Below are 19,170 nucleotides of genomic sequence, written 5' to 3'. Positions count from 1 at the left end.
TTTTAAGCTTTATCTATAAAATATCTGCATAAAAACACAAACAAAGAATGTTCAATGATTTTGAAGCGCTAACGTTGTTCTAACAATGGCCGCCAAAAATCACGAAGAAAATATCTAAAATTGAGATCAAAAATCTATCTGAAGTTTTTTTTCGAAAAAACGCATTTTTTATCTGAAAAGGCGATTCCCTTGTTCGTTTATAGCATTGGATTTAATAGCGAAGTTTTTATCTTAAAAACGGAGTTTTTTGAATGTTTATAGCAATGGACTTTTTTTTTCTTCGCTTTTTACGGTAAAAACTTCGTGTTTTACGGAAAAAACTTCGTTTTTTATGTTTATAGCATTGGCCCCAGGTCTCAAATGAAACACAGTAAGTCGTTTTAACTAAAACGTCTTAAAGTTGCCTTATTTCAGACGTATTAAAGTTGTCTTAAACTGGTCTCAAATGAAACACAGTAAGTCGTCTTTTCTAAAACGTCTTAAAGTTGCCTTATTTAACACGTATTAATGACGGCTTAAATATATATATATATATATATATATATATATATATATATATATATATATATATATATATATATATATATATATATATATATAACCTTTCAGTCTCCTGCCAATACAACATAAATATATATATTTATATTGTGTTAGAAGGAGACTGGAAGGTTGTGATAGAAAATAGAAAGGTGTGAATATATAAACTATCCAAATGCAATAATTGAAAAAAGAGACATGATTTACTATAGAAATATACTTCACAGCATCCACAAAAAAATAGTACATGATTATAAAATTTTATTAAGATTTTTGTGATGCTGGTGCGTTTTTTAACACACCATAAATAAATTTATGGACTGTCTTCTCCGATTCCTTCAGATATGTCTTTCGGACAGCCACTAAAAAGAGAAAATTAATGAAGCAATAATAGATCAAGAAAATCATTGTTTTTTTGGAAAGCAGCGTTAGAAGACAGATACCAATTATATATTTATAAAGGTGGGTTTCTTTAAAACTTCAACTTTGAAATTTATCATCAGCGAACAATGTTATTTCTAAATTCGATTAGTTTCTCAGAAATCTGTAAAATATGTGCTTGTAATAACCTAGCCATAGGGCCTTTACAGAAGTAGTTCAAAATTCTTTTGAATTATTAGTTGGTCTTTTGCATATAAACAACGCAGAAATCTGGAAACATATTTAATACCAGTAGCTATGAGAGGTAGCATTTCTCTTCCTTCCCAAGAACCTTTGATAATGCACCTTTCACATAATTGCTAAAATAATGCCATAATTTTAGCAATCTACATCAAAATATTCAATTATTAGTTTTGTTGCAATTTATACCAATAAAATATTTATTAAAGTTAACTATTTATAATTATAATTATTACTTTTTATTTACATTTTTAAGAAACTTTAACAAAATATGTTAAAAATGTATTATTGCTATTATTATTACTAATAACTGTACTAAATTTAGTATTTTCTGAAATTGTGTCATTGATAATCAAATTTGGTTGAAAGAAAAAACAAGATAACGAACCACATGGCTCATCTTGTTTTTTCTTTGGAAAATCATATTGTTACTATTATTTAAAAAAAAAAGTGAATTTATGTTTATTTCAAAACAAAAAATAAATACTTTATATACTTTATAATATAAAAAAATATCACTAATACACAAGTTTTTCTCCTATATATAAAAACAAGAACACATAAAATTACAGGTAGATATCTATGATGTCTGCATGTAATCTAGAGACAACTATAAACTAAAAAGGTTACCTTAGTTTACTTATGCATATAAACTAGAATGTTTTTCTCAATAAATTGCTGAAAAAACAATCTCTTTTAAAGTAATGAATTCATGATTATTTTAGATAGATGCTGGCAAGCCATAATGGATTGCTTAGAACTTATCTAAAACATTTCATTCAAATAAACACTGCATTGAACTGATGAAATTATTGACTCTCCAAATAAATGTTGTCGTTGTATTTTGATGGCGATAGAATGTTCTAATCTAAAAAATTTACTTTATAAATTGCACAAAATGTTTTTTTAGTAAGTAATTTTTAGAGCATGACAGTTAACTGTTAAACGGTTAATTTTTAGGTTAATCATGTTAAAGGTTAAGGTTAACCTTTAAAAATTATAAGGTTAGTTTAAAGGGTTAAGGTTAACCTTTAAAAATTTAAGGTTAATTTTAAGGGTTAAGGTTAACCTTTAAAAAGTTAAGGTTAATTTTAAAGGTTAAGGTTAACCTTTAAAATTTTAAGGTTAATTTTAAAGGTTAAGGTTAACCTTTAAAATTTTAAGATTAATTTTAAAGGTTAAGGTTAACCTTTAAAATTTACGGTTAATTTTAAAGGTTAAGGTTAACCTTTTAAATTTTAAGGTTAATTTTTACAGTTAACCTTAACCTTTAATTTTAAGGTTAATTTTAAAGGTTAACCTTAACCTTAAAAGTTTAAGATTAATTTTAACAGTTAACCTTAACCCTTAAATTTGTTTATATTGTCACGGATTAATGCCCTTTTCTCAAAATATCTTCTTAGTTCCTAAGAATTTTAGGTTTAAAATTTTTATGCTCTTTATATAAATGTAAAAGGTTATTAATTACACTTAAAAGTTCATAACATGTAAAAGTGTAAAGGATATTGGTTACATAGTAATTAGAGCATAATCTTATGGATAGTGCTCTAACTGCTAGGCATAAGCCCCATCGCCAAGCTTTTGTAAAGCTATTCGTCAAGGCTATCCTTTGTGATGGAGGTTTTTTTTTTTTTTTTTTTTTTGTTTTTATAACATGTTTTATTTTATTGGATATCTTATCTTATTCATTCTCATACTCTTCAAATCCAGGCCATGTAATATTTTTCATTTCTTTCATGTTCTCTTTCATGAAAACAAGTATTTCAATGTTGTCAATGCTAAGGCAAGTTCTTCGTTCTGTCAATGTATTTCCAGCTGTTGAAAACACTCTTTCTGATGTAGAAGATGATGCTGGGATGCACAACATCTCCCTGGCTAGTCTGGTTAGATATGGAAATTTATTTTGCTGGTTATTCCAATATTGAAGGATATTTGAATCTTTGTGTACACAGCCTTCTTCAACATATAACGTTACTTCATTTTGTGCCTCCTTAAAAGAGTCATCTTTAGAGTTTTGTCTTTTTTGCTGTTTCCCATAAAGTTTTTTATTTGCCTGTTCCCAAACATCTTTCTGTTCATCTTCTTCAGACTCCAGTAGTGTTGGTGAAGAGATTTTATTACTAGTAGGACTTTCTGAACCATCTCGCTTTTTCATATCAATTATGGCTTGGACAGCAGTTACCTTAATCAATTCATACCTCTCAGGATCTGCAAAATTGATAACAGAGCCCTTATAACGAGGATCAAGAAAATGACACATTACATATTCTGGTGTTTCAATACCAGAATTTGGAAATCGGGCATCTAATCCTTCAACAAGCTTCTCTGAAATCTCACTGACACAAGTAAGAGTACTGTGGTTACCAAAGAATACTAACTTTCTCCTAACATTGACTAGTTGCATAAACACCAAGTTCATAGTTGGTTCTTTGTCAGAACTAAGTGCTCTAGACATTTTTTCAAGAGGTTCAAGACAGTTCAAAACACCCTTCATGATAAGAATTTCATCCAGGCTTGGCAAGAAACCTTCAATGACTGTAGATGTTTCAGCCATTTTAGCAATGCAACCTTCAAGATCAATAATTGACTGCAACATCTTCAGATCTGAATTCCATCTTGTTGAAACATTTTATACCAGTTTAGTTCGTGACTGCTTAAAATCAAGAGCTATTTTCCTCAAGATACTGGAATTTTTGGGAGAATGATTGAAGTGGCCAACCAATTTAGATAGTTTAGAAGAAAGTTCTTTCCAGGAAGGAACAGCTTTTAAAGCATCAGTGACAATCAAATGAATCTGATGATCAGCACACCACAAGTTGTCATTTATCGATGGTAATTGGCTAGCTTTGCTGAGGCGCATAGCTTTCAAAACATTAGTACCTCCATCTGTTGTTGCCCATGTGTGGGTTTTTTGTTCCAATTTCAATTTCTTTGATCAATGAGTCAAGTTTTTCCAAGATTATTTCACCCGTGTGTTTTTCTCCGAAATAATCAAGTTTGACAAGAAGACGTTTAAGCTCAAACCGGTTATTGATAAAATGAAGAGTTAAAGATTGGAATGAAAGATTATTATACTGAGTAGTCCAGATGTCTGTTGTAAAAGCAGCACCATCAAGATAGGGCCTTTCATCATTCACAATTTTTGAGATGTGGTCCTGAACAAATTGATATAATTTTGGAATTCTTAAACGGGACAAGGAAGTTGATGAGATAGGGTTATATTTTCCCTTTGTTGTCAGTGACAATATTGTACGAAATCCTTCACTATCAACTATCTTAAATGACAACTGTTCCCTTATGATCCACTTAGTTATTTCTGTAACTATTTGCACATTTTCAGGATGGTCTTTGGGCCATTGACTTACAACACGAGCTGTTCTTGGTGTTTTTGGAGTTTTCTGAGTATTTGTTGATCGATGAGGTAATATTGATGATCCAGGAGTCATTACTAAACGAGCACGTTTACGACAATGAATGAAGTCTTAATCATTATCACTTTCACTATCATTGTATCTCTTTGCTCCATTGGATATTAACACTGCTTGAGAATCAGTTCTTTGCTCAAATTCAATTAAACTTTGAGGATGTCTCTTAAGATGATTCCCTATACCTGATGTAACAAGGATCGCGCCACACTCATTACACTTAGCATGAGAATCATCAGTTTTTGTAAAAAAGTCCCAAATCATTGATTTTTTTGGCATGATGATTGATGATGATGAAACTGAAAGTAATAAAAGAAATTAATAACTAGAAAGCAATTAAATAATATTTGCAAGTAAAAAAGATTATCTGTTTGACGGGAGGGGGGAGGAGTGGGGGGGGGGGGCGGACTAGGTTGTAAATTCCCTATTTGTAGTTTCGTTAAACTGTTGACACAGTTTAAAAATTTTATATTCTGTATAAAAATATTTCAGCGCTATATTTTTAAAAATTCATAAAACTGCTACATGTTAACAAATAGCTATTGCAAATAATCAAGAATATTATAAGTAACCAAAATACTTTTGGATCTCTGAAATATATGGTATATTTTCTAAATCAATCATTTCGGTTCTTTAGTTGCTGTTTTAAAAAAACATATTTATTAGTTAATGAAAAATTGTTATCGAAATGTTTCTCTTCTATATTTATTTGATGATTCTTAATTAGTAATTTTTTGCTAGGGTCACATAAAAAAATGAAAATACAAAGTTTCCAAAATGCCAAAAAGAAAGATTTTCGTACTCGCAAATAATATTTTAATTTATTGATAAAAAACATAGCGATCATTTGGAAAGAAATTCAGTGCTTAGTTGAAAAAGATGTTTTAGAAATTACTGTTTTAAGGTGACGCACTTAAATATACCCTAAAACATAATGTGATTATAAATAAAAAATTAAACAAATAAATAAATTTCTTACTTGATCAATTTGAATTTGAAGTTTGTTGAAGTTGAATATATATATATGTAGAACTTTTCAACACAATTAGTAAACAAGCACTGATTGTAAAAGTGAAAAGAGAAAAACTCTCTCTTACAGATAATTAAATTAAATTAAATTCATTTAACTTCTCTCTTCTAGATAGATGCCAAATTAAAAAAAAAAAAAAGGGGGGGGGGGGGGTTAAACACCATCTCTGCATGAGACTTTGTCGTCTTTAAACTGCAACACTGTTTCTAGTTTATACACTTTAAAAAAAATTCATATTCGGTTAACCGTACAAAAAGTTATTTTGTATGGTTAACCGAATACTTCGGTTAATTTTCTAAGGTTAATTTTAAAGGTTAAGGTTAACCTTTAAAAATTCAAGGTTAATTTTAAGGGTTAAGGTTAACCTTTAAAATTATAAGGTTATTTTTAAGGGTTAAGGTTAACCTTTAAAAACTTAAGGTTAATTTTAAGAGTTAAGGTTAACCTTTAAAATTTTAAGGTTAATTTTAAAGTTTAAGGTTAACCTATTAACCGTTTAACGGTTAACCTTCATGCTCTAGTAATTTTTGATTTCGATTTAACCATAGTCATAAGAAATAGATAGTCTGGCCACTTGCGGTATTCCTTTGATCAACTCTTTGTTCGCATTTTTTTCGTGTCCAGTCCGCTTCAGAGTGCACAAAATTTGTTTTCATCGATTGTTTATCTACGAACTGCTTGTTTAAATTACATCTTTTTCATCCAATATTTTGAATGCCTGGTGCTAATTGTTCTATTTATGGATGCAGTACTTCTAGGAGGCATAAGGGAGTCTCAATATTTAAAGTTCCTGCTTCTAACGACAGTTTTAATACGTCTTGGAGGGAAAGTCTGATTGCCATTATTCTCAAAGATCGTTATGAAGATTTAAGTTTGAAGACTCAAATAGAAAATAAGCGTCTGTTTATTTGTGAAAAGCATTATCTTCCAGAAATGATACTTTATAATGATAAAAAAAAGACATTAAAACCTGGATCATTGCCGACTCTGTGCTTACCAAAAAAATCTTTCACACCATCAATTCCTATACAAAGAAAATCTGCCTCTGCCATCATTGCTAAAAAAGATGCTTTAACGACTTCAAATAATATTACTGCCTTTAAGCCTATATATAAATCATTTGAAGAGTTCTTAAATCGTATTAGCAAGTTAAAAATTAGTGACTGGACCATGAGTGTGAGTCCTGTTGTGGCAGAGTTTAAACTTTATGATACAATCCACACATGTCCTCGATATGAAATATATGTTGATGATAGTCTTGCTTTCACCATTCGTGTATATTCTTGGCTCATTCCAGATGATCATTTAATATATACAAAATACAGAAGATCTATGCGACATATTTCAGCATCTAATCTTTTATCTATTGTTACTTCTTTTAACCTTTGTTCTGGAATAACTGATGTCTTTGCATTAAAATCAAATCTTTATATTAAACATTGTATTTCAAAAAAATTTGATTTATTTTCATCTAGGAGTGAGTTTCCCTTAAACCAGACAGAGTATTTTCGATCTCAGTCATGTATTATGCTGATTGAGTGGATGTTATGCTGTTCACAATGTAAAAGTATTGAAAAAAGTGAAATTAAATGTTTGAAAAAAAGATTAGCTACTTCTAGTATCCCTGCTAAATTAAATGCACCAATTACATTTACATCTCCAGATCGTCTGAAGCTTACATTACAGAGTGTTCGTCTAGAAAATAAAGAATTAAAAAAAGAATTAGCTTTGATGAAGCAAGAGATTGAAAATTCATCACTAGCTATTAGTAAAAATATTGAAAGTGATTTAGTTCAAATAATGGCAGAAGCTGATAAAAGTCAGATTTCTCCATTTATGAACCTGTTTTGGGAGGAGCAGCAAAAATATTTAAAATGCTCAAAGCAAGGGATTCGTTATCATCCAGCAATAATACGTTACTGTTTGGGATTAGCTGCAAAATCACCAGCTGCTTATGAAGCAATAAGGTTAAATGAGAAAACTCATTCTGGTTTTTTAATTTTACCAAGTCGTAGGCGATTGCGTGACTATAAAAACTATGTAAAGCCCAAGTTGGGATTCAATAAAAACATAATAGAAGAATTAAAAGATAAAGTCATTAATTTTTCAGTTCAAGAGAAATTTATAGTCCTAGTTCTTGATGAAATGAAAATTCAAGAAAATCTTGTTTGGGACAAACATTCTGGAGAATTAATTGGTTATGTTGATTTGGGTGATCCTAGTGTTAATTTTGCAACGTTACAACAAGCTGATAAGCTTGCTTCTCATGTTTTAGTTTTTTTAATTAGAAGTATTGTAAATCCTTTTAAATACAGTTTTGCAAATTTTGCTACTACAAATATTACATCAGTGCAATTATTTTCTCTATTTTGGAAAGCTGTAGGAATTTTAGAAATCTCTGTTGGTTTAAAAGTAGTTGCTGTTACTTGTGATGGAGCATCATCGAATAGAAAATTTTTTAAAATGCATTTTAATCTGACTGAAGAAGAAGATATTAATGGTAATGTTGATGTGACTTACCGCACTGATAATCTATTTGCTGATGATGATGATAAAAGATTTATATATTTTATTTCTGATGTTCCTCATTTAATTAAAACAGCAAGGAACAACCTTTACCATTCTGGAGCTGGTAAAAGCAATCGTTATATGTGGAATCAGGGTCAACATATTTTATGGTCCCATATTTCTGATTTATTTTATGAAGATTTAAAATGTCAACTACATGCATGTCCAAAGCTAACTGTTGAGCACATTAAAATAACTCCATTTTCAGCTATGAATGTTCGTTTAGCTGCACAAGTTTTAAGTGATTCATGTAGTACTGCATTAAAAATCTATGCACCATCAGATACAGTTGGGACAGCACAATTTTGCAAATATTTTAATGATTTTTTTGATTGCTTAAATGTTCGGAATACAAATGATTGTATATTAAAATGCAACTCTTTTTTGAAACCATTTTCTGACACAAATGATGTTCGATTTACATGGCTTAGAGAAACATTTTTAAAGTATCTTTCTGATTGGCTTTTTTCTATTGAATCAAGATCTGGAAATTTTTCAAAAAGTGAGAGAAGTAATATGTTTATTACTTGGCAAACTCATGAAGGTTTAAAAATCACAGTTAATTCTGTTATTGAACTTGTCAAATTTTTAATTAACAACAATGTAAGTTATGTATTAACTGAAAGGTTTTGTCAGGATCCTTTAGAAAATTACTTTGGACAACAACGGTCAATTGGTAGAAGAAAAGATAATCCTTCCTTGTTTGATTTTGGTTTCAATGATAATACCATTCGAAATCAACTTATATTTCACCCAATTGCAGGTAACTGTCAAAATGTCAATGAATCAAACAAAATATCAAGGGAGAGTACAACACGTATACCACGCAGAAAATGGACCAACTCTGAAAAATGTATTAATATGAAAAGTTGACTTTTCAAGTGATTCAATAAAAATTTCCCTTATGTCTCCTTGTACTGCTGAAAACAAAGAAAAAGAACATACATAAAAACGGCTATTTTCATAGCCACAAATCTTATTAAAAATGTTAAATGGCATAAAATATTGATTAGTTACATTAGAATTTTTTTTATATTTGTAATAAACTAAATTTCAGTTAATTTTGTAGACATTTCCTTACATTTACTTTTGTTACAATATAAACAGGCACCTATTATTCTTTTTATAAAACCTCCACAGGTATCCACTTCCCCCAAAAAAACTAGTGATTTCACAGGCAGATCTAAGTTAAGATTAGTTGATGTATGCATATATATATATATATATATATATATATATATATATATATATATATATATATATATATATATATATATATATATATATATATATATATATATATATATATATATATATATATATATATATTAGGGGTAGAATTGATCTTTGAGTTGTTTTTGATCTATGAGTTATTAGTTGTTTATTATAAATATAAAACTAGTGTGCATAGTTAATTTTGGACTTCATTTTTAACTATTCTTTGTTTTCTTTTAGATAAGGGAGGGTCTCTTACCTAGCTTTTATTTCTATAAACAAATAACAAAAATTTTAAAAACTAATCTTTTTAATGACAAATAGTTGCTAAAGTTACTATGCCAAGCATGCTTTCATGAGATTTGTGGCTATGAAAATAACCGTTTTTAAGTGTAATATTCTACTAAACTTCTATAATCCAATTGATGTTTTTTTCATTTTTGAGCGGAGGGATTTTGACTTTGTTTGATTCTCTTTGATTTTGTGGATACTTAGTTTTTCTTTTGCATACGAAAAAGATCTTACTCTGACATAAAGTGTAATCAGATGATAAAATAAGTTTAAAGACAGTTCTTTGGAAACTCGATTTGTGCAAAGACCACGAAGTTCAGATATGTTAGCCAAAACTCCACTGTTTTTTAAGGTTTCAGCTACAATTAACTCTGAATCAATTTTTTTTACAAAACTTTTACTTTGATGGCGAAAGAGAAACTCAACTTTTGTAAAAATTTCTAAAACTGGAGGAGACACTTTCCACAAACCACCACGATTTTTAGCATTCACAAATTTATCATAAGCTTCAGTGCATGTTTCTGGACTCTCAAATAATTGTTCTGTTTTACCAGCATTAAGAAGTGAAAGGCAGTCTGTGCTTAACTTTTGCTGCCATAATCGAGAACTGCGAATTCTGCAATAAAATGTGCTAAATACATAACCACTTAGATAAAAGATAATTTCTTTGTCTCTATCAGAAAATTCAACAGGTGATAAACCATTTAAATTTAAAAAAGAAGTATTGTAAAGTGAGTTTGTAAGAAATGCTAAAACATGATTGCATAGTTCATAGCCAAGAAGTCTAGTCGATTTTTTAGTCAGATTGCTAAATAAAATTCCTTGATTAACAGTTTTGTAAAATTTAGGATAAAATCTTTCAGCATCACCATCAGCTTTAAAACCAGCTATTACTGTCTCTAATAGAGATAGAGTTTGTTGTGAAGTATCTAAAATTATTGCATGATTAATCCTTAACTCATCTCTATACAAATCAGGATAGCATTCATCGTTGATTAAGGTAGTAATACTTTTATCAAGCAGATTTTTAAATTCATCAAGAAGAATAGGTGGTTTAGGACTTTGTATCGTTAAATCTAAAGGAATACTTTGATGCTTTGAATTTGTATGCCTTGTAAGTCCTCTTTGAGATATGCACTTCTTAGAACAAATTGTGCAAGAAAATATGCAATCAACTTGTTCACTAGATAACTCCAACACCAAAGCATCTAAATCTTTAACAAAATTTTCGTCTTCAAAAAGAATATCATTCTCCAAAGAAAAAAATAATGCTTCTTTATCAAATTCACCATAGAGTTCTTTCTGCGTTTCCATTTTTTGTGCACTCAGTTCCTGGCCGCCCGACAAATTTCAAGTGTTTCGTATGATTATAAGAAAAATCCAGATATTACGGCCCAAGTGACCAGACTATCTATTTCTTATGACTATGATTTAACCGCCTATCCAACCAGCTTTATTGTGAAATATAAATCGCACTGTTTTAATAAAATAATTGCGCATGCGTGTAAAATATTGCGCTCTAAGTAACTTATGGCTTAGTAGCTCTATATCTTTTGCTTTTTCTTATTAACAGCTAAAAAAAAAAAAAAAATTCATAAAGTCTTGTGTTAATGTGTAACTTCGGCTTCAATCAAAAGTGAAAAAAAAGTGCTTTGGTCGAATTCTCACCAATCCTAAATGGCGTATCGCTATCGAGTTAGAAATCCTCGTCTTCAAGCAAGAATATTTCTACCAGATTGGTTTGTAAAAGTTGTTCGACCAGGAAAAGAAATTCCTAAAGATACTGTTCAAATGCATGTTCCTTTAGAGTAAGTCTTATGTCTATATTCAAAGTATTTTCATATAGTAATGAATCGTTTAGGTTTAATATGACCTATAGATTAATAGTAAATGCAGAACTCTGGGTTTATACCCTAAATTGCCACTATCTCAAACTTTAAAAGCATTACATTAATCTTGGTATTTCTATTATTTTCTTTATAACAATGATAGCAGCAGCTACTATTAATATAGCTGTTATACTTAAAATTTAGAATGTAAATATGTAACTTATTAATTTTTCTCTTAAAATATTTAGTATGGGTAAAATTGATATAAAAAACTACATGGAGAAGATATATAATGTCCAAGTGGCTAAAGTTAACACTAGAATACAAGCTGGTATATATTATATAACTTTTGATATTTTTCAAAAAAATTATTTTGTTTTATTAGTTAAGGGCTACTTTTAAACAAAAGTTGCTTGAAATCAAAAGTTATGTACATGTATGTATGTATGTATGTATGTATGTATGTATGTATGTATGTATGTATGTATGTATGTATGTATGTATGTGTTTTCATATAAACCATTGTTTATGCATTAAATTAATAGGAAAAATGAAAACTACTCAATGGAGAAATGACATTATAACTAGAAAGACTTCTGATGTTAAAGTTGCTTATGTGATATTGGTATGGTAGGAGAAGTTCGGTTTACATTTTTGACTAATCGCTAACAAATTTAATACTTTATAGCGTTATTTCATTATTTAATTTTACTTGTTCAAAAAATATTGTTTATATGACCTTTTAATTTAATTTCTTCGGATTAGTGAGTGTTTTTATTCCAACTTTTGAGGTTATCTACTTTTAGAAAGAAGGGACGTTTAAATTTCCAGATATGTTCCCTGAGATTTCATCAAAAGAAATTGATGATGATAACAACGAAGAAAGGAAACTATCTCCAGATGAAAAAGCTCTAGAGATTGTTCAGAAAGCAACTGCTACTTGGTTTTAGTGACTTGCAGCTGATTCTTTTTAACATATTAGGTAAAAACAATAAAAGTAATGCTAATTTATTTACATAAGTACTGTGATATACGCCTATAGATAAAGTATACACCTATAAATAAAAATCTAATAACCCAAATGTTAAGGGTATTGTTCAAGTTTAATTGAAACAGTTTAAGTTTTTTAAAATCACATAAAAATAATATTCAATTTTTTCCTCCCAATAATGGGAGGAAAAAATTGAATATTTTTTTTGTGATTTTTATTTTTCAACACACTCATGCATATGCACATTAATTTACATCTGCATATTTTTTATTTATAGAGGAAGTTTACCCTTTAAATCTAAAGATCAAAACTGCAATTGAAGATTTTGTAGTTGAAATAACCAAGTCAATTATGATTTTAAATCATAAAAGAGAAGTTAAAATATTTATATCTATTGGGAAATGTTAATGCATGAATCCAATGTGCTGGCATCAAGATTCAAAGATATCCTTGATATTCCTTAATAATATTTTCATATTTTGTAAGCAGAAAGATTTTTTTAACCATGGAAAAACGCAGATCACATAAGTTAATGTTTATTTTGTAAAAATATGAAGTGAAAAATTCTTTTTACAGATGCCAGTAGGTTACATTTGACCAGAGAAAATATTGGTAGAGGCTGGATTTCTATTAACAATTTAACTCAATGAAAAATGATTTATCTTTATAAACATTGTTTAGAGAGCTTTAGAATATCAGAAGCATCAAATAATCAAACTGAGTTGAGATGAGGCATACTTTTTTAAAAAAGTATCGTGGATTTTTTTGTGCAAAAAATGGGGTGTAAAGGGATTGAGTTTTAGGCAATTGATTTATGAACAAGAATATTTGAAAAATTGTTTTTTTGCGTTATTTTTAAAAATGACTGTTATAAAAAACTTATGAGAAAAGATAAATTTTAGAAGAACAATTAGGATTAAATGTAATTTACTACTAGGCATGGGAGTTTAGTCTTACTAAATTTAGTCAACTAACTTTTTAGTCTAAAATTAGCCGGCAAAAATAAGATTTAGTGCTAAAAAAAACTGAATAACCTATATCATGAAATTATAAAAACATAATATGAATTATGACAAATAAATCAATTTAAAGACATCAAAATTTATTGTTTTTAAGAAATATAAAATGCTTAACATAATTTGTGACAATTAGGTAATAAAATTGTTTTGTTTGTCCCTAGTATTGCCCCAAATTTTCTTTTATTGAATTAAATAAAAATTGGTTTGTTAGCAGAACAACTCCGCCAAAAACAGCTGATATTTATACCGAAAACATAATTAGTTATTAGCATTTTAATAATTATTTTTTTAAAGAAAAACAAAATTGAGAGTTGAACAAGATATATGTTTAATTACATAATATAGAAATAATAAAAAACATTAACTTCCTGTTTCAATCTTATTGTTGTTTTTTTAAATATCTGCGTTTTTATGAGTGTAGAACGAAATAAATTAGGTATTATTACCTCAAAAAATCATTGCAGGTATTATATAAAGGAAATCCGAAAATGTTTCCACACATAACACACCTTTCAAAAACGTGGCGCCATTTTTTTTTATAAATTGATTTCCCATGTGTTTTATACTTTATAATTCACTTTAATTAGAAATTGAAATAATCCAGATCTGAACCGCTTTTCATTGAAAATTAAAACAAGTACTTAACAATAACGGGGGACTAATAATATAAGTTTTATTACAAAATTACAAGTTATATGTCGCAATCCTTTCTCCAAAAACCTGAAAAACTCTGAAAATCGAATCTTGAAACAGACGCCCTGCAGATGTAAATTGGAACTTATAGCTATATGTAATTAAAAACATGGCGCTCAAACCACTTCACAACTAATGCATAACAAGATTTTGAAAAAGTATTTTTTGGGGAACAGTAACAATATATTTTTCGCAAATTAAAAATTTAGTAGACTAACTTTAGTTATACTAAAAATATAGTCGAGTAGTGTTTGGTTAGACTAAATTCTTAGTCGACTAAATTTAGTTACGGTTTTTTTAGTTAATATAGTTACAACTTTTAGTTTTGGTCACAACACTATTTATTACGTTTTAAACTGTAAGAATGAAAGAAGTTCTAATTTAGTTTCTCAAAGTGTTAAGAAATTCACTAAAAAGCACAAAATAAGTATTGAATATTTTTTAGATTTCCACTCTTCTTTTTAGCAACAGGTCCAGATAACTTTTATTTTGGTTTCGCATTTCTATCTTTATTTGTTTGATCTGCCCTTGTGTTACTTTTTGTTCTTCGCAAATCCTTTTTCTCTCTCTCATTTTTCTTTTCTTGTAAAGATTACTTAATTAATTTTCTTGGTATGTCTTGTTCGGAACAAATTAAGATTTTAAAAATTTTCAGAAGTGACTTGCGCAACTGAATTGAAAGCAGATTCGGAATCATCATCTTTGTCGATATACCGCTGTAGGTGAACATTCTCAATATTCAGTGGTAAATGCCTCTACCGCAGAAATCATTGATCAGTTTAGGTTTAATAATGATTTATCTTTAGCAATTTTAAAATTTTTGATAAACTCAATCTTGTTGCAACCATGTTCTCTGCCCAATTATTAACAACCTTTTTCTATCCTATTTTTTAGTTGTTCCAAAAATTGATGAAGTTCAATAATACTTGGTTGAAGTTCATCATAATTGCTTACTGCTGATCTACAAAATCTTTTAAGTTTCAATAATGGAATCTAAGATTTGCTAACTGCAAAAACATTTTAAGCATCATCATTATCAGTTTGAAGTTTAGTTCCATCTTCATCATCACTGTCCCCATGATCAGAATCACTGTCACCATGATCAGAATCCCATCTATCACCCATACGATGAATAGTAAATCAAAAAACACTTTCTAACATAAAAGTGTCAAAAAAGTCTTAGCCATAAAAAACTACCTAAAGGAAAGTCGTTTCGCAAAACGTTCCATTTTTTGGAGTATTTATTTTATGGTTGTGAATGAAAAATGAGCCTCGGTGCTATCAATAATTCTTAAAAAATGATCTAATATCAGAATTGTTAACTTTCTTCAACTTACTTGCTTCTTGTAAGTTTTTATTTGATGTAAATTTTCTAGATTCAGATCAATTTTAAGACGTTGACTCAGATTCATCTGAATAAACATAGGATCCAACAACAGAATCTTTTCCCCGAGGGTCGTAAAGAAGTTCGATCATATCCTTACAATATCTACTAATTGTAAATTCTTTACTGTAAGCGCCGCTATTATTTTAACCAAGCATGGAATATCTCAATGTTTGAAGATGAAACAGAAGGCGAACTATATAAATTAGTAAACTTTTACGTTTGTGTTATATCTAGTGCTAGCTTTTTTGTACATCGAAGTGTTTTACTTCATGAAGAAAACTATTGCTTCACCATGACTCATTTTCTTCGCCGTTAATATAAGAATACATTCAGTTCTAAATTTTCTGCTTAACGAATTTTAATTCTGCTTCTCCATTTTCAATATCTGCAAAAAAATTTTCGCAAACTTTAGTAAAATTAGTCATCCGTAAATATTCCGTAAAATATAGTATTTTGGGACCATCCATCTGCAAAAGTAAGTTGCGCAAAAATTTCTTCCGCAAAAAATATCAAGGTATAAACGCCTAAGCCTAAGTATATTCAATATTGGAACATTATTAATATTGCTCTCATTGCTGTGCAATTCAGCTTTTTGCTCATTATGTAAAACAAGTTATCTGCTGGTGCCATTAAACAATTTGGTGCTGTCATATTGTATTTTTATTAATATTTTATTTGCTCAATGCTCTACAACTTTTTAGGAATTTAACATTAATGCTGTCTTCTAAAAAAAAATATCCGTTATTTTTATTAAAATTATTTTACTTTTATTAGAAATTGTTTTGTTGCAAATTATTTTATTTCATTAGAAAAAAAATGTCCGATATTTTTTTCACAGTATAAATATTTATCCAATTTGTTAAAAAAGTCTAATATTATGGTCCATTCAGGTGCAAATTTTCCTTATGGATCTGAGGGATACCAAAAAAAACAAAAAACATATCTGTCGTTTGTAGTAACAAACTGTTTGCAATTGGAAACTTCTGATTTCACCAACTGAAAAGAAATATCTTGTACATCATAATGGTTAAGCTTTGTTAAAAGAATGTCATGGCTTCGCAGTGTTAAATGTTATCTAAAAATACTTTCCATTATCAAGAACTACTCTTATATTTTCTAAAATCTCAATACGAGTGTGAAATGTAGAATCCTCTTTACGAAAACCAAAATGATGTAAATATTGAAATTTAACTAGTAAATAGTAAGTCATTTAGTATAACCTTTTCAAAAATTTTGATTAGAAAAAAGAGAAATCGGACGACAATTTGTGCATTCAGCGTAAAATCTCTTCTACCAGACTGTCTAGCTTGAAGGTATTTGGAAAATATTATTTTGAAAAATAAACCGAAGATAATACTTAAGGGCTAAAAAAGAATCTCTAATACCAGTTTAGCAGATTTTCTTTTTTTTTTTTTTTTTTTTTTTTGAGTTTTTATTTAATAGTAAAATTAGGAGGAGAAATCTGCCTCGATCTCTCAACTCTACAACACCCCCAACCTCCTTCTCTGATTTTAGAAACAAAAAGTTTTTAAATATTCATTTTTTTCTGTTTGATAGTTAAATAACAAGTTAGCAAAGCAAGTACATTTATTTACGTCTTCCTACCCGTGTAACCTTCAAACAACCCTGATAAGTGACTGTCTCTCTTTTTTTTTTGTTCATTATTCGTTGTTTAATCCTCTTATTTGATTTAGATATACTTTCATTGTTTATCTCGTTCGCTATCGTTTTTTTATCTAGGTCTTTAAACGAAACGATAACATTACAAATCAAACGATTGCTTTGCAATGTTTTCGTTTTGTTTTAGATGTAGATAAGAAACTTCGGAAGTTTTTATAACTTTTCTTAGACAAGAATTTCAATTAAATTGAATGATCCAAAATCAGTCAATATTGAATGATCCAAAATCAATCAACATTGAATAATCCAAAACCAGTCAACATTGAACAAACAACTTCCATTAAATTGCAGGATCCAAAATCAGCCAACATTGAAGATGATGATTCTTTATCGGGTTTCTTATCGCAGAATAGAAATGAATTTTGTGAAAAGTGTTCGGATTTCAGCGGTTCAATAAAAAGCCATTTAAGTTCAACTAGGGAATCAATTTTGAATGCGAAACAGGATCCAAGCACTTCAAAAATGCCAGAACACAGCAATGGCTTTGATAATAATGAATCTATCAAGCAAAGCTCGCATTTCAATGGAGTTCAAGCGTTATGGTTGGCTAGAATAAAGAATAAGATTAATCCAACTTTCTTTCATGAACAGCTTTTTAGTGAATCAGAATTTAAAAAAAACGAAATTTTAACGAAAAAAAACCAAGTCATTGAATGCATTAAATCAATTGACACAGAATTACTGCAGAAGAAAAACAACGATTTTAAAAAGGTATCAAAAAATATTCAGAGTTATAACAAACTTAAATCTATTTTAACAGCAAAGCGCATCAAAGAAATAGAAAATGACAAAATCAAAGAAACATTGGCAATCAATGTCGAACGTCTGAAAACTGAAGTGCCTCTTCCGTTACAAATTTCCATAAAAGAAGAAGCCACCACGATTGTTTCTTTAACGGAACAAATGTATAAGTCAATCTTAGGAAGCAAACATAAGCTCACCATAGAAGCAGCTAGTCATTTAAGAATGCTAAAAGGACAGATTTATGATAAATAAGAGTTTAATAAAAATATTTTGCCGTGTATTATTGACCAATACTTTATTTATTTAATAGTGCTCTGTGCGAATAATTGATGACGATGTTTTTTATCGTGTTTTATTGATATGATTTTGGGTATCGATTTCTTTTAGTCAGCAAAAATTTAATGTTAAAATTATTTTTGAAAATTATTTTTGAAAATATTTAAATTATTTAAAAATAATTACGAAATTCTCATAAAAATATTATCATTAAGTGTCTGTTACAAGAAACCCCCACACACACACACACACATACACAAGCGCACAGTTTTCCGTATTTAATATAATCCTTGTTTAATTAATCTTTCATTAAACGATAAATCTATATCTTATGTTTTGTAATATATAAACTATAGTATTTATTTACAATTGAAATGAATATTTATCTAGAAAATTTATTATGTATAAACGGAACATGTTCGAATAAAAGCAAACCACGTTTTGAAAACGAACTTCGATTACATATATCGTAGTCAACTTCGATTACATATATCGTAGTCAACTTCGATTACATATATCGTAGTCAACTTCGATTACATATATCGTAGTCAACTTCGATTACATATATCGTAGTCAACTTCGATTACATATATCGTAGTCAACTTCGATTACATATATGGTAGTCAAATTTGAATATCTAAGGGGACTTTTCGGTATATTTATAACAATAAAAAATATATATATATACTTTTTTTTGTTTGTTTATTTTCCCCGTTAGCAAAGAGACAGGCATGGTTTCTTTTTTATTATTTTAGAAGAACAAAATATGCTCAGAGAAAATTTGAAAAAAGTTTAGAGAAACTAAAAACTTGTTCTTTAAAAGTCAAAAAACAATATTCAAACGTCGTAAACTTGAAGAAAGCT

The 19,170-nt window shown here is 28.8% G+C and overlaps 3 protein-coding genes and 1 pseudogene across 3 annotated transcripts in view; 2 read left to right on the top strand and 2 right to left on the bottom strand.

The window, feature by feature from the left end:
* Positions 1-2,839: 2,839 nt before the first annotated feature.
* LOC149891826 (zinc finger BED domain-containing protein 4-like) lies at positions 2,840-4,018 on the bottom strand (annotated as a pseudogene).
* Positions 4,019-9,688: 5,670 nt separating this feature from the next.
* The window catches only part of LOC149891818 (uncharacterized), a 143,139-nt gene continuing 133,657 nt past the window's right edge, over positions 9,689-19,170 (bottom strand). The window contains exon 2 of the mRNA XM_090080618.1: positions 9,689-11,126. Within this exon, the coding sequence (XP_089936744.1) occupies positions 9,808-11,001 (1,194 nt within the window). The 5' untranslated portion in view covers positions 11,002-11,126 and the 3' untranslated portion in view covers positions 9,689-9,807. The remainder of the gene's footprint in view (positions 11,127-19,170) is intronic.
* On the top strand, positions 11,199-13,035 carry LOC145190746 (large ribosomal subunit protein uL23m-like). The gene is made up of 5 exons (XM_090080708.1): positions 11,199-11,495; positions 11,765-11,847; positions 12,062-12,141; positions 12,323-12,498; positions 12,785-13,035. The coding sequence occupies exons 1-4, from the start codon at positions 11,365-11,367 to the stop codon at positions 12,464-12,466; spliced, it is 438 nt and encodes a 145-aa protein (XP_089936834.1). The 5' UTR covers positions 11,199-11,364; the 3' UTR covers positions 12,467-12,498; positions 12,785-13,035.
* LOC149891825 (uncharacterized) lies at positions 17,400-18,754 on the top strand. Its single transcript, XM_090079223.1, has one exon. It carries the CDS (start codon positions 17,503-17,505, stop codon positions 18,280-18,282), a length of 780 nt encoding a protein of 259 aa, XP_089935349.1. The 5' UTR covers positions 17,400-17,502; the 3' UTR covers positions 18,283-18,754.

The sequence above is a fragment of the Hydra viridissima genome, unplaced genomic scaffold (assembly GCF_058129835.1).
Source record: "Hydra viridissima isolate aposymbiotic clone 2 unplaced genomic scaffold, HvirCarnegie_v1 scaffold_2, whole genome shotgun sequence".
In the NCBI taxonomy this organism is placed as follows: domain Eukaryota; kingdom Metazoa; phylum Cnidaria; class Hydrozoa; order Anthoathecata; family Hydridae; genus Hydra; species Hydra viridissima.
Note: the sequence above shows the minus strand (reverse complement) of the source record. Positions and strands in the feature narration are given on the sequence as shown.